At 43.9% G+C, this 16,088-nt stretch overlaps 1 protein-coding gene across 2 annotated transcripts; it reads right to left on the bottom strand.

Annotated features, from left to right (window-relative positions):
- Nucleotides 1-2,018: 2,018 nt before the first annotated feature.
- LOC100881645 (uncharacterized) lies at nucleotides 2,019-13,586 on the bottom strand. Of its 2 annotated transcripts, XM_076535631.1 has the most exons (4): nucleotides 13,451-13,586; nucleotides 12,306-13,316; nucleotides 6,013-6,194; nucleotides 2,019-2,975 (listed from the first exon to the last, which is right to left on the bottom strand). In XM_076535631.1, the coding sequence occupies exons 2-4, from the start codon at nucleotides 13,162-13,164 to the stop codon at nucleotides 2,757-2,759; spliced, it is 1,260 nt and encodes a 419-aa protein (XP_076391746.1). In that variant the 5' UTR covers nucleotides 13,165-13,316; nucleotides 13,451-13,586; the 3' UTR covers nucleotides 2,019-2,756. The 2 variants fall into 2 exon arrangements, with proteins under 2 accessions (XP_076391746.1, XP_012141690.1); XM_012286300.2 differs by having other exon boundaries at nucleotides 12,306-13,560.
- Between the last annotated feature and the right edge of the window lie 2,502 nt (nucleotides 13,587-16,088).

The following is a 16,088-nucleotide window of genomic DNA, read 5'->3' as shown; positions in this document are numbered from 1 at the left end:
ACACGCTCGATCGATAACGCGGACGAGAATTTTGTACGATTTCCATCGTTACAGGTGCACGAGATACGTTCGACTAATTAGCTATCTCTTTACGACGGTAGTCAGACATTGCCAACCGCTTTGTGATCCTAGCGCGATTGTCACGGTCATTAGTATGATTGATGACGGATTTCGGTCATTTGAACGCTGCGGACTGAATAGCTAGGTGGAGGAAGGTTGATTCATGATCGTCGTTCAGAATTTAGCGAAGACGATAAACATCTCTTTAGATAACGAGTAATTGAATCTTAAAAGTTTATATATGTTTTCACTGATTTTTTTAATTTCATTCCTTTGGAAAATGAATGGGGTGAATTTTCGAATGTTTCAACGAGGGTCAATTAAAATCTTATCTAATTAATTGCTACGTGAACACATTTGCTATACGTTCAAGAAATTCTTTTAAACGAAAATAAAATGAACAGCTTGTGAAAGCAATTCTAACGCGGGACCAGCATCTTTCACCCTAAAATAGCTTCCCTATACGGCACCCTAACTCACCCTTCTCGATGCTAAACTGTCTCTAATCGAACAATTAAATACTTCCGTCGCTTCGTTAAGCTTCACTGGATGCTGAGAGCACTACTCTATACACATTATTCAAAAAGAAGTGTCACAAGTAAATTTCCAATAAATTCGATAAACCGAGTCCTTCCTAGAAAAAATAGCAACGTCTCCTATTTTAAACTCCATCGCTAGAATGGCCGAATCGATACGGCGAATCGTTCGTACAAAGGTCATTACTCGTAGCAGTATTTATTTTCGCGGTAGCAAAAAAAGAAGGTTACCAATCGATAACCGGTAAATGCAAGAAAGCTTTCCGAGAAGGCTGGAAACACCGAAGGATGATTTCGTGAAATATGACTCACGGTCGAAGACGTAAAGGAAGCCCGGCGTGAATTGGTAAGATTGTCGTTGATTAGTAGCCGATGATTGCCGAACTTGTTAGAGGAGGTCGAAGAAAGTCTCTCGGAATTACGTCATCGCTTGTGTTTGCTCGAATAAACCATCCCGTGAATAGGTTTGATTTGCTGACGAATGAAAGAAGAATTGATTGAGCTGCTATTTCCCACAGAGTCTCTTTCAACCGGTACAAATAAAAAATTACTCGTAATCGACTCTCCGCTTATGCTTTTCAACGTCCTAAACGACCCTTTTCCCCGTTGCTTAAGCGATAAATGAAAATCCTGGATGGGTTGTTTATCAAATTCTATAAATATTCGTGTAACTTTTCAGCTTGGTATCGCTGAGCGCGATAAATCGCTCATTACGTTGACATTATGGTGAATTATCACTCGTTAACTCTTCCGACGTATACTTACGTACGATTTATATAGTAACGAGAATTATTAATTGCAATAATTGATTTAACGCGGCGATCGGTAGAAATAAACATGTCGTATTTAAATGATAATTAGTCGGATAGAACACGTTTCGTGTGGGACCTCGTGTGTTAAACGCAAGAACAGTTGTGTCAGACAAACTTTTCAATTAGCAAACGATTGCGTTGTTCATCCACCTGTTTAATGCTAATTAACGTTACGTATGGCCTCAAGATTTTTTCTATGTACCTATGGTAATAAGAAGGTGAACTATGAGGTTACAGGGTCCTAGTCGGTGAAATTCGCAAGATTGGATAGTTAGATAATTGGACAGGTAGACAGATGGTTAAACAATTAGGTAATTACAGTCCCGTAGTTAAATAGTCATGGTTGTATAGTAAGTATAGTCACATAGATAGAATAATTGCCCAGATAGTTCGATAGCTAAATATTATAGTTCCTGCGGACACAACCGAGAAAGATTTCGTGTCCAATAGCAGACAATTTTAGTCCTCCAGCTTTAATCGACTGAATCCACCAGAAAATCAAAACTCGGCGACATCTATACGACGGCCGAAGTTCGTAAATCTTATCTGAGAATGTGCTTCGTTAACGAGGACTCCAACTGGGAATGAACGGTTAGAAACAACAGGTTCGTTGTGCTTCTATACTGTGATTTATTAAATAAACTCTGCTACTCTTCTCGACGGTTTTACATTTATACAAAATTGGAAAAAGGCTCGGCGGTTTCGATCCACCGTCCCCTCGCGTTAATCTACGGACATCGTATTTACAGAATTACCTTCAGCTCGAGAACGACGATATTTACAGACTATGTACAAAGACGGTTCTAAAAGGACTCGTCTAAAATTGGCACAGATACATTCCGGCTTCTCTATGGAAATCCGTTTTATTTTCTCTTGTCCTCAATCGGACGAATTCGCTTCGAGTGTCCATGAAGCTCACGAAAATAAAATTCACGTTGCGATTGTCTGATCCTTTGGTTAGACTTTCCTTTGGTCCAATTCTGGTTGCGATTTTTTATTTCTTTCTGGTCTGTACTTTCATCAAATTTGATATCCAAACACTGCTTCGATCTGGCTACCGCTTCGTGAACGCTCATCCAGAAATAATCTCCGATTTCTCAAAATCTCAGTTCTCTTCAAATCCACATTTCCATCTCTGATTTGCTTCGATCTCCCACAAATTTCACTCCGATCAACTTTCCCATTAATTCTTATTTTTATACTCCACATTTCGAACCTTCGATCATTCGGTGATTCGGGGAATCACATTTGCACGTGAGGAATCGATTTTCCAGTGCAGTAATAATTCCAAAAGGAAATCGTTTGTTCGCTACCGATCTTGGAGGGTCTCCGTGTGTTCCGGTCGCCTTCATTCTCTGGACGGGTGTTGAGAGATCGGGTGATGCGGTGTTAAACCGGGATGAGACAGCATTCCAACGGGATAGAGGCTGGCCGGGGCCAATAGTCCCGGATGAGAACCGTACAGTGCCGTGTGGTGTTGCCTGACCGCCGACATCCTCAATTTCTCGATCTCCGCTTCCTGCATCCGTTTCGCTTTCGCGCGTCGATTTTGAAACCAGATCTTCACCTGCAACAATGAAACACAAATGTTGGATATTTGTTACTCGCTGGTTAACTCGGTGTACCTTGACGGATCGTTCGCTGAGGTTTGCTTGCGGTTTTCGAACGTTCCGCTGATTTTCGAGAAACGACTGCAACTGATCTCGCCACGAGAAACGAGATTATCTGTTTCGTCTCGCTGGTCAAAGTTTCAATAATGCTACAAATCTTTCGAGTGGCAATTTTTTCCTCTACCGCACTTTCCCGCTATTCGAATTAGCTATCTGTATTTTTTATTAAATTCTGCTACTGTCGGAATTCCCTATTCACCACGGTAGCGAATTTTATTGTCGAATAATTCAACGGGAAAATTGTTCGCAGAATTTATTTACACGTTTCGTGTTGCAACATGCCGGGTAAAATGTGTTTTTTAAAATGTTAGAGACTGCAGTACTCGGAACGAGAATTCTTGAGATGTCTACGCGATAGCGATAGATACGAATCTTAACACTGACGGTTGCTATCGTGTTCGTGACTTCGGTACGTGAATTTGCACGTAATTACTTTTTATCCTACTTTTGTTTACTGTATCGTAAGAAATATTCCTCGGAAAATGCTAATTCCGCAATTTACGTGTGATAGAACTTATTTTAGCAACAAATTATGAAATTCAAAATGGAACTCTTCTAAGTTTTACGCTAATTTTCTCCCGTCACGAAACCAATTATTTCATAGATAATAAAAAATTCAACTTCCCGTTCTATTTCGCAAGCTCATCGATTCTTCCAAAAATACAGGCCACTTCTCGTTTGAACGATTCAATAGAACGAATTTGTCAAGAGTCTATAAGTCTTCCGGGGGACAATGAAGGTGTTAAACGAACCTCGCCGACGGACATTCGCAATTCTAGTCGTGTTTTCGTGGACCGAACTCCGAGAGGTAATTGGTCGGTCATCGCGCATTTCGTGCAATTTGTAGCCTATTAATAAAATCGTCGTGTTGTTTGCCAGAGAGTCCGGGAACTACTGCACTCTTGAGCGCGCTAATTACCCCGCATCTGGCAACCTCTGCTCGGCTCTGTTATAGCGAGAGAACCCCTCGACTCATAAACTGGTCGGCGAGAACAAACGCGAAAGAACACTCGATGCTAAATGGTAATTCCAGAGACGAACCAACGCGTGCTAAACGACAGATTGGTCGGAGATTTAATGGAAAGTAAATGATGCTTCCAGAAATTGCGCCGTGATAAACAGGGAGCCTGGAATTCGGGCTCGGCCCGGAATTAACTGTAATTATCCGGAATTTATTATTTAGACTTGTAACCGTGACGATCAAGTTATTTGATTTCGCATGAGAATCTTGTACTGTAAACGTCGAAGTTTCAGGAATTAAAACTGAAGAATTCGAAGCGCGAAGTATGAAGAAAGAATCGTATTATTTTATTGCTACTGCGATTACAGCTCGTTAAATTAGAGGAGTTTTAAAGATCGTTGAGGAAATGAGATTGTAATTTAATTACCTATAAACGAGAATCTTCTAATATCAATTAATAAAAAGGAGATAAAAATTTGACGAACGATACGAAGAATTTCGAACGGTTTCGGAGCATAAAGAAATTTCGATCTTGCTTTATTGTTAGTTACAGTTCGTTAATTTGGGGATAAATTTCACGAAGATGAAAACGAGACTGTTATTTAATCACCTATAAACGAGATTCTTCTAATATCAATTATTGAAAAGGCACAAGAAAGAAGAAATGTAAAATCTGAAACACGGTAATTAGTTCCCAGAAGAAATTTAATTATCTAATTTCATTACAGTTACACTTCATTAACTCCACAGTAATTTACCGATAAATCTATCCTCACAAGAGGATTAACCACGAAAAACATCCGCAAAATGCAAAGGTTCAAAGATTAAATTAACTTTGACAAGAGTATCAAACATATAATTCTTTATATTGCCTCTTTTATTGCCAGTTATAGTTCATTAACTTTTAGGATCTCCAACGATTAAGTTTATTAAACAGTACTCTATAAAAGCAATAAAGAGAAATTTAAAGGTCTAGAATAAAACACTGGTTGATGGGAGTTTAATTATCGAATACCACCCTGGCGAGCTCGTTGGCCTTTAAATCGTAACCCAGTTAATCCAAACGAGCCGCACGGCGTGGAATAGAAACGAGGATAGAGAAAAGGCCATTTTATTACGATGTACTCTCATCTGATTTTTCTTACTCCGAAAGTTCACGATAACGATAAAAATCAATTAACTACTCTAACATTATTTGTAATTGCTTACAGTCTGTCTCGAGGGAAATTATTACCGGTAATAAAATCACTGTTAGATCGTATGCAGTGTACTCTAGGTAGAAGGTTATTTTTTTTTATATAAGGTCTTTCTTGGTAGATGGTTACTTTTTTTGATTTCAAATAAAAATGTTACAGATGTTTGGTATATTGTCAGATAGGTACTCTGAGGAGAGCTACTCTGGGCCTCTTCTTTAAATTCAGCAGAGTCTTTCGAGTCACGTAATTCAAGTCACTTAATTTTAAATTGTAACTCATCAGGTTTATTAAATATGATGTATCAAAAATGAAGGTGAGTTGATATTAAGCAAATTGTCCATATTGGTATTTTATAAAAGAGGTCACTCTGAGGAGAGCTACTCTGGGCCTCTTTTTTAAATTCAGCAGAGTCTTCCACATCAAGTCACTTAATTCTAAATTGTAACTCATCAGGTTTATTAAATAAAATGTACTAAAAATGAAGGTGAGTTGATATTAAGCAAATTGTCCATATTAGTATTTTATAAAAGAGGTTACTCTGAGGAGAGCTACCCTGGGCCTCTTCTGAGTCTCCACATCAAGTCACTTAATTCTAAATTGTAACTCATCAGGTTTATTAAATAAAATGTACTAAAAATGAAGGTAATTTGATATTACGTAAAAAGGTTCATATCGCTATTTTACAAAAGGGGTCTCCTATGAAGACTCGTAACAGAGTATTTCTGTTTCCAAAAACTAAAAATCTAATGCTATAGGTGGTTGAATGAAAGAATTCACCTGAGTTTCGGTGAGATGAAGCGACGAGGAGAATTCCGCCCTCTCAGCGACACTGAGGTATTGCCTTTCGGTGAACTTCTTCTCGAGCGCCAGCAATTGTTGCGTGGTGAAAGGTGTCCTCGGCTTCCGGTTCGGCTTGTGTTTCCTCAGGTTGCACTTGATCTTGGCCGGTTCTCCGTTCTCTGCAACCGAAACAAGGAGCGTGTTCCGCTCGAGGATCATCGTCGTCGCTGCGTCTCGGACCGCGAGACCGTGTTTCGCCGTGGATTAAAGGGAGCGGGCAACGGCGAGCCCTGGCCAACCGCAACGTCCTGTTTTTGCCGATTTGCCAGGACACAGCTCAGGAAAGCGAACGCGACTTTTTTCAACCGGGTCAATTCATGATTTTCCCGTCGGAACGCCGCCGCAAACTGGCCTCATTACCTTTTTGTACGATGACCGCAAGATTCCGGCAGCGAATTGTTCCTCTAACCGCTTGTATTCATTAGCGGCGATATATCGTCCCCGGATAAAGATAATAGTCTCCGTTTACCCGGTGTTCGGGCTGCTCTAGCACCTTTCGATAGAGACTCCATTTTCTGGAGACGTTTTGCCGCGAAAATTTGCTACCGCGTTTCGTTTTTGTCTGCTGTTTTCTTGGAGAACGATTTTGTAGGCAGCCGATTATTGCGTACGATAGTCTTGTACCCTAACTGAAGGATAAATTATACTCTTCGTGGAATATCCTTGAATTTAAACACGGTTGTTGGACGTGGATATCGATGCATTATGAAGAGACAGGAAGACAGCGAGACGAGAATAGATCCTACTCGAAAAAGATTTTCACGATACGTTTACGATATATGTACATATGTAGAGACATATAGTATTAAAACAGAAGTAACCACATTTGGTAATATTTATAAACAAAATAAGCTTCAGAGGTGTGTATACATGTTTGCATGTTCCAATGAAGAGTGAAGCGTTGTCCCGTAAAGCAGAAAGTCCCCGCAAATTGTGGAAGATTATCAAAGGCACCCCGAAGTCTAATTCAATTTCGGAATTAAGTAGCTCGTGTCGTGACTGTTCCAACAAAGCCAAAACAATGAGAAACGTCGGGCAGAGAGAAGGCTAGAGGGGGATTCGTGTCAGAATATATCGGTTATATTCCTCGAGATTTGTCTGGAGACAATTGACAGATTTGTAGAGTCGGAGGTGAACGGCTGCGGAAAGGAGAGATCCGCTCGAGACAAAAGGCCAAGATCGTCGCGTCTGAATTTCAAATTTTGCACGGACTCTCCCGGTCCCATCTCGCATGGAATCGCGTTCTTCCTGCTTCGGGATTCGCGAACAGGGCTTTGGCGACTTCGAGACAACCTCTGTGACGAAGGAGAATCGTCCTTTGTGCGCCCCGTCTCTCTCCGCCTTTCTCTAACAACGACTCTCTAAGGGTCCCAATTAGTCTCGGTATTTCAGCGTCTCTTTCGCCGTTCGTTTCTCCCTGGCAACCACCGAAAAACGTGATTCAATTGATTTTAATCCGGCTACAGATCGAGACTGCACTCGAAATAATTAGCTGATCTCGTGCAGATACCGGGTTCCACGAATTCGTCAATTCTTTTGTTCGGTGTTCACGTTCGTTTCCGAGCAATTTTTGACTTGTATTTTTATGAATGCTAAGTCACAGCCTGCTGAATCTTCAAGCTTCTTGAACCACCACTTTTAAGTCTCTGAATGTACAAATCATATGTGGATGAAAAGTACAAGTGTATGAATCTTCTGTACAAATGTACAGGTCTCACCTAACTAAATCAACTTAACCAAACTTCCAGGGCTCCAATGTGCAAATCATATCTGGATGAAAAGAAGAAATGTACGAATCTTCTGTACAAATGTACAGGTCTCACCTAACTAAATCAACCTAACCAAAGTTCCAAGTCTTCAATGTGCAAATCATATCTGGGTAAAAAGTAAAAATGTACAAATCTTCTGTACAAATGTACAGGTCTCACCTAACTAAATCAACCTAACCAAAGTTCCAAGACTCCAATGTGCAAATCATATCTGGATGAAAAGAAGAAATGTACGAATCTTCTGTACAAATGTACAGGTCTCACCTAACTAAATCAACCTAACCAAAGTTCCAAATCTCTAAATATACAAATCATTTATGGATGAAAAGTACAAATGTACGAATCTTCTGTACAAATGTACAGGTCTCACCTAACTAAATCAACCTAACCAAAGTTCCAAGTCTTCAATGCGCAAATCATATCTGGGTAAAAAGTAAAAATGTACAAATGTACAGGTCTCACCTGACTAAATCAACCTAACCAAAGTTCCAAGTCTCCAATGTGCAAATCATATCTGGGTAAAAAGTTAAAATACACAAATCTTCTGTACAAATGTACAGGTCTCACCTAACTAAATCAACCTAACCAAAGTTCCAAGTCTCCATTGTACAAATCATTTGTGGATAAAAAGTAAAAATGTACAAATCTTCTGTACAAATGTACAGGTCACACCTAACTAAATCAACCTAACCAAAGTTCCAAATCTCCAATGCATAAATCATTTGTGGATAAAAAGTACAAATGTCTGAATCTTCTGTAGAAATGTACAGATCTCACCTAACTAAATCAACCTAACCAAAGATCCGAATCTCCAAACTCTCAGATGGTCAAATCTCCCCATCTCAAATGTCCTCAATTACCAAATTTCTGACCCCATAGTCAGTCTATGTCAGAAAAATAGTGAATATCGGAAGAATAAGCGGGCATAAACGGAATAGAAGCAGGAAGAAAATGGCGTGAAGCATAGAGGATCGTGGATGTTCGTAGAAAAAAGCCCCTCGAATCGATTTTCATGCAAATTAGCGAAATAATTAGCTGATCCCGGTGAGATACGCGAGGCAGAGACGATTGTGCCGAGAAAAAGGCAAGGTGAAATCCCCCGTTTGTCGGATCGGCCTCTCTTTGTCGCGTTGCGTAACGTTTCCATGGGCCACGATCTACGTGCACCTCTTGTTAAAGCCGATCGGATCGATAAACGATCGGCAAACTCGCATGAACTTACTCCGGGAAGGTTTATTAGAAATCGAAATTCCCGGAACGTTACATTACTGCATCGTTATCCGAATTGAACAGCGTTTATCCGTATTATCTAAACGAATTACCCTCGCTGCTCTAATGAAAGGGCAATTAATTTATAAGTGTCGGCATTTGTTAAGTCTAATTTCCTCTTACAACCGATCGTTCCTTGTTTCGAGATAAATTCTTCTGGGAAATCTGTTGCATATGTATAATACGTGTATACCCGACAACAGTTTCATCTTCTGTTCGGTATCTTAACCCCTGTTTTCAACCCCTTCTCGAGAATTATTACGGTGGAGGAGGAAAGTTTGAAGGGTTAGGCAATCTGCGAAAGCACCCCCTATGAGAGGCCATATTTCAAAATTACTGTTTCCCTGCCGAGACTCCAAAACTCCGATTATGGTCGATTGTGCGCCACCCTCAATTGCCGCACAATCGACCAACATCTATAAATTGACAACAGAGTGTCTAAAAACCAATCTTGCTTATCTACTGCTTTGTTATTAATTTGTTTTTCTACCTCTTTTGAAACTATCAATTTTATACTACTCCTGCAACTTTAGAATAAATGTATATAAAAATTTACAGAGAAAATATATATCTTTAGAATAGCTATGCCTTCATTTACATTTAATTTCGTCACTTTCAAAGAAAATAAAAAAGTGATTGAAAGATCACGAATAAATTCTCGACGTACAGATATTGTTCCCACACCTCATTGTTCAGTTTCCCTAAAAATGCGATTGTTCAAATTAACACTATAAAATAACACGAAATAAATTTTCTTTGATTTAAAATAACAGGAAAGAAAAAGTGAGAAACAAGATAATGTTGATTGGAAGACACGTCGAATGGGTTTTCCATTCGTTCGATCCGCAGTTGCAACACCTTTTTGCAATAATCGCCTATTGTCTGGTCGTCCGGATTCCGCTAGCTCAACAAGAACCCTCTGTTCGATTCTTTCAGCCTCCGTGGCGGCGCTCCGACCAAGCGAGAAAACTTTGATTGCCTCTTTAACGAGAGCCCCGCGCAATTATCAAGCCGCGACCTCAATAATTAGTGTTAACGATGATTCAATCGCGACGAGTCATCCGCGTGCCCGACCGTTCCGAGAACTGCATTCCTTTTGCGGTGATTTTAGGTGACTGGGTTTCGTGTCACGATTGAATTGCTAATAATCTAGCTTGCTTCGACGCCGCGTGTCTCAATTTATCAATTAGTACTTCTTTTTTTATCGCCGTCGTTCAATATTTGAGTTATCCTAAACGATATAGTCTCTCTTCGCTTGTTTGATCAGTCACCGGACGTCTTTGTTAGCTACAAAACCAATATCAAACACGAGTTTTAAAATCTTTCGACTGTGTATACACGGTTTGGGAGAGTTGCAAGTTATTTTGAATTGCTAATGGAATATAGTGGTGATGTAACGTGGGAAGTGCAATGCGTGGTAATACAGCGTATAGTAGTTCAACGCAGAGTAATGGAACACGTGGTAATTCGATGCGTGGTACTCCAACGCGTAAGAGTACTATGCGTGATAACTCAATGCGTGGGTATTCAACGCGTAGTGATTCAACGCATGGATGTCCAACGCGTTGTAATCCAATGAGTGGTAGTACTATGCGTGGTAATTCGACGCGTGGTAGTACAACTCGTAGTAGTTCAACGCGTGGTAGTGTAACGCGTAGTAATTCAATACGTGGTAACTCTACGCGTGGTAGTGCAGCGCGTACTAGTTCAATGCGTGGTAGCTCAACGCGTGGTAATTCAGTGCGTGGTAGTGCAGCGCGTAGTAGTCCAATGCGTGGTAACTCAGTGCGTGGTAGTGCAGCGCGTAGTAGTCCAATGCGTGGTAACTCAGTGCGTGGTAACGCAGCGCGTAGTAGTCCAATGCGTGGTAACTCAACGCGTGGTACTTCAGTGCGTGGTAGCGCAGCGCGTAGTAGTCCAATGCGTGGTAATTCAGCGCGTGGTAATGCAGCGCCTACTACTCCAATGCGTGGTACTCCAATGTGTGGAAGTCTAACGCGTGATAACTCTACAAGTGGTAGAACAACGCGTAATTCAGCACGTGGTAATTAAGCGCGTGGAAGCATACCACGTGTGGTACTTCAATGCATACAGTTAATGCAACTGCGGCAATATAACGAGGATCTACTGTACATCAGTTCTAAACATAATACAACTTTCATCGATGTTTCTATAGAAATCTCGAAACATTGGGTGTCTGCAGTACACCTATTAATAGAGTTCCACCACAAGTTCTCGAATCCGTATTCGGCGGAAATACCTAGTTAATCAAAGATGGCCCGGTCGTTAAACGCTTTGGGACAATGCGAAAATAGAGGATAGGATGCGAAACCAGGATCGAGGGACTCGTCAGAAGAGAGTAGACTTCCGTTCAAGCCTACGGACGACTAATTTTATCCGCCAGTAAAGGAACAAACGAGGACGAGAAAAGCTAGAGGAATGTCGAAGCCGTCGGCTCCATTGAACGAACCGAGCTAGCATTTACGATCCGGTCCAGAGATTCTAACCTACCTTGAGCTGCTTAACGAGTTTACGATCGGACCAGTTTCGGACGAACAACGAAAAGAATCCAACGAAGAAGAGCTCGCGTCGATTGGCGGCTGGCCAGGCGGTTCAAAGACGGACCGAACGCGGTTGTCGTCGCCCTAGCAAATGGCAAACGACCCCGACGAACCGAAACGGAAAAAATTAACGGGAACGGATGTTAAAGGCTTGTTCAGACTTATAGACAATTATCTACGGACAATGTCCTAACACTTTGACGGCTACGCGCTTCGTGGAATGCGCGACACCCGCAATCTCACGCGTTCGTTCTTACATTTTTTTAAATTGTCAACACTTTTTGCTATCAGCGTTCAGATAGCAGTTTCAAGTTCTTGCTGAAGAATTCAAGGCGTAACGTTGCTTCATAAATTCGTAACATTGCTCGACAAATAATGTATACGTTAATTACTCATAGTTAAGGAAAGATAAAAGTTCTTAATGCATCAGATAGCCGTCAAAGTGTTAAAATTGCTCTTGTAAGTCCGCCCAGAGATCACGTGGATGATACAATCTTCAAAATAAAAAGAAAGTTACACGTCTTTTCTCTCAGGATAGACCATTTGTTGTCATACAAGAAACAAACATATTTGACGCTCAGGACATCCACGCAACCAGGGTTAAGAGTCCATAAGAGAACCAAGTACTCACCATTTAGGGGTGCATGATGCGAAAAGTGTGACGGGAAGAACGTGGCCGTGGCAGCCGCGGCGGCAGCGGCCGCTGCTGCGGCAGCACCCTGATGACCGCCACCCCAAACCGCGGGATGCAACCCAGCCGGGATGCCGGAGATGCTCCCCAGACTGGAAAACCCTCCGATGTAAGCCGGGGTTGGCCTAACTGGCGTAGGACTGGTGCTCTGATGCTGATGCTGCAGGTCCTCGACGTCTACCAAGCTGTTTTCGTCGTCTTCCTCGATGTCCTCGGTCTCGGAGCACCTGGACCTGGCTTCGTGCGAGCTGCTTCTGGGCGACTGTGGACCAAACTCCGGTTGGCTGACCGTGGAGACCTTGGGCGAGGAGGAGCAAGCCACCGCGTCCGACGTGGATCCCGAATCGGTGGACGTCTGGACCGCGTAATCGATGCTCCTTGCTCGATGACGAGGTGAATCCCTGTCCAACTCCTCCGAGAACCTGCCGGACGTCCTCGCGTCGATCACGCTCCTGGACGCGTCGCAGAACACGTACTGACTCGACCTGTGCTCCTGGATCCCGGGTGACACGGAGAGGTACCTTGTCCTGTAGTCGCTCGGGTACTTCTGCAACGTGGAACTCGGCGCGATCGACAGGTGTTCCTGCCTGACGGGCGAGTAGGCGATGGGTGACGACCTGGGTGACACCGAGGACGTCTCCTGTCTGGAGTCGGACTTCTTGGTGTCGGCCAACAGCGCAGCGACGGAGAAGCTCAATCGATGCACCGGCTTCGACGTCGCCTGGGGTGCCTGCGCCTCGTTGGAACCTGGACTGGTCGATGGAGGCGTCACCGGGGAGGTCATCCTTAGTACTGTCATTCTTAGACCGCGATTGAACACCCTCGATAGACCCTTATACCCTTCACTGTATCACTCTTGTCTCTCAGTCTGTTTGCATCTCGCGGTCCCCAAAAACTGTCTGGATCTTCGCACTGGAAAGGGTCGTAACTCCTTCTGGTGGCCCGGTAGCACTGTGTGGCACCGGTCAGGAAAAAGAACAGATAAACGTCACGAACTGGAAGAAGTCACACCGAAAGTCGCACGAGTTGTCGCGAGTTTGACAGGTGCCGGGATCGACGGATCGATGAATCTCCGGCCAACTGACCTGGACTAGCCTCTACTCGACTCGAGCTCTCCGTGTGGACTGACTTTGACCATCGCCGGCTGCGGCGCTCGGACTTTTTCGTTTTGCGGGTGGAGGCGCCGTAGCTAGTGGGGGCATCGGTGGTGGCGTTGCTTGGAAAGAGACGACGAACGAGCAGAACGTCGCCCGTAGAGGGGACGAAAGTGTGAGAAAGGGGAAATTCAAAAGTGGGCGAGGCCTGCGAAGCGACAGAAGGGGCATGGCTCGATTGGCCCCGCCTCTTTGCTAGGGGTTTCTCTCCGCGGAACCAGCTGAACCCAGGCTGTAGACCCGTCGATTTTTCCTCCAAGGGGATAAGTTTCTCTCTCGCGAACGCTATCCGCTCGTTCCTGAGGGGCATGGATTACCCGTCGCTACACTCTGGTGGGGAGACACAGCCTCTGCGAACCGGGACGAAGAGAGAGGAGAGATTTTATCGCTCGACTCGCCTCTCCACGGAGGAGACGGTAATGAGCGTAATTGACCAATTAGGGCCGGTGATTAAGACCCAAAAAATGCAGGCTCGCTTGGCTTCGATCATCGTCTCGTTATTGATCCAGCCTCCGTGCTTCCTGGACTCGCGAACCTTACATTTCGCGGAACGAGCCTCGTGACTTTCACAATTTCAATTAAAACGACGCGAAACTTCCGGCTATTAATACCTCTAATCGAGTGTATGTTCATTTTTTCCATATGTCTACTAGTAATTAATTTTCCCTGGAAACCTTTTTTGGAAAAACTTTGGTAGGAAGCAATAATGTGAACAGGTAAAAATTAGACACCCTATATATTCCGAAAGGTACTGCTTTATATGTAAATCATATGACAATTCGTCTTTGAATGAATGATAATTCATTTGTTTCTAATGAATGACAATTCACCTTTTCGATGAAGCTCATTATACAGAGTGATTCAAAAGTCATAAATGAAAATGTAACTTCGTTAACAATTATTCAAATTTTTATAATAATGTTTATCGCAAGAAAGAATGATCGTGAAAGGAAGGAGAAAAAGAAGTAGCTCGTGGATTTGGTTGGTTCGCGCAGGCAGGTATATCGATTCGTAGTCGAACAACTCGCCCCTGTCGGGCACGGAAGTTCGACTCTCGGTCGTTCATCCCCCTAAATCGAGCCGTCGAGATTTTCAAGCTACGTCCGTGTGGCGCTCGTTTGTTCCGACGCCGCTGAGATCCCATCGTCGCATCCGTCCGTCATATTTACGGTGGCCCGTTGACGTAGTCCGACGATAAGCAAAAACAAATGCCTGCCGATAGGGGATGCCGATAAGCAGGCCGAATAAAACCTCATAGATGATGCTCTTCCATTTGCGTGGAATTGGCTGCAGCCGTAAATTTCATCGCGCGAACTTCCGCCGTCTACTGCTGCCACTTCATCCGCTTGGCAAGAGGATCGATATCTTTGCTGAAATCGATTCTGTTCGGTTTACATCCGTGTCTTTTGTAATCGCGTTGCTGTTCTGACGAGTTACATGACATCTATGCATTCTTTTTAGGGAGATTCGATGCTTTTTAGGGTTGATGAAGTACTGGTGTTTTAGGTTTTTTGGGTTGAGGGAGGTTGATCTAGTGCTTCCATGCGGCGTATTTCTACGCGCCGTATTTCCACGCATCGTACCTCCACGCGCCGTATTTCCTCGCGTCATACTTCCACGCGCCGTATTTCCACGCACCGTACCTTCACGCGCCGTATTACCACGCATTGTACCTCCACGCGTCATATTTCCACGCGTCGTATTTCCACGCACTGTACCCTCACGCACCGTATCTCCACGCGCCGTATTCCCTCGCATCGTACCTCCACGCGCCATATTTCCACGCGCCGTATTTCCACGCGTCGGATTTCTACGCGCCGTATTTCCACGCATCGTACCTCCACGCACCGTATTTCCACGCGTCATACTTCCACGCGCCATATTTCCATGCGCCGTATTTCCACGCACCGTACCTTCACGCACCGTATCTCCACGCGCCGTATTACCACGCATCGTACCTCCACGCGTCATATTTCCACGCGCCGTATTTCCACGCGTCGGATTTCTACGCGCCGTATTTCCACGCATCGTACCTCCACGCACCGTATTTCCACGCGTCATACTTCCACGCGCCATATTTCCATGCGCCGTATTTCCACGCACCGTACCTTCACGCACCGTATCTTCACGCGCCGTATTACCACGCATCGTACCTCCACGCGTCATATTTCCACGCGTCGTATTTCCACGCACCGTACCCTCACGCACCGTATTCCCACGCGCCGTATTCCCACGCGCCGTATTTCCACGCGTCGTATTTCCACGCACCGTACCCTCACGCACCGTATTCCCACGCGCCGTATTCCCACGCGCCGTATTTCCACGCGTCGTATTTCCAACGCACCGTACCTTCACGCACCGTATCTCCATGCGCCGTATTACCACGCATCGTACCTCCACGCGCCGTATTTCCACGCATCGTATTCCCACGCGTCGTATTTCCACGCGTCATATTTCCACGCGTCGTATTTCCAACGCACCGTACCCTCACGCGCCGTATCTCCATGCGCCGTATTTTCACGCGTCGTATTTCCAACGCACCGTACCCTCACGCGCCGTATCTCCATGC

Source organism: Megachile rotundata, chromosome 9 (genome assembly GCF_050947335.1).
Source record: "Megachile rotundata isolate GNS110a chromosome 9, iyMegRotu1, whole genome shotgun sequence".
NCBI lineage: Eukaryota > Metazoa > Arthropoda > Insecta > Hymenoptera > Megachilidae > Megachile > Megachile rotundata.
The sequence above is the reverse complement of the archived record's forward strand: the minus strand, read 5'-3'. Positions and strand labels throughout refer to the sequence as shown.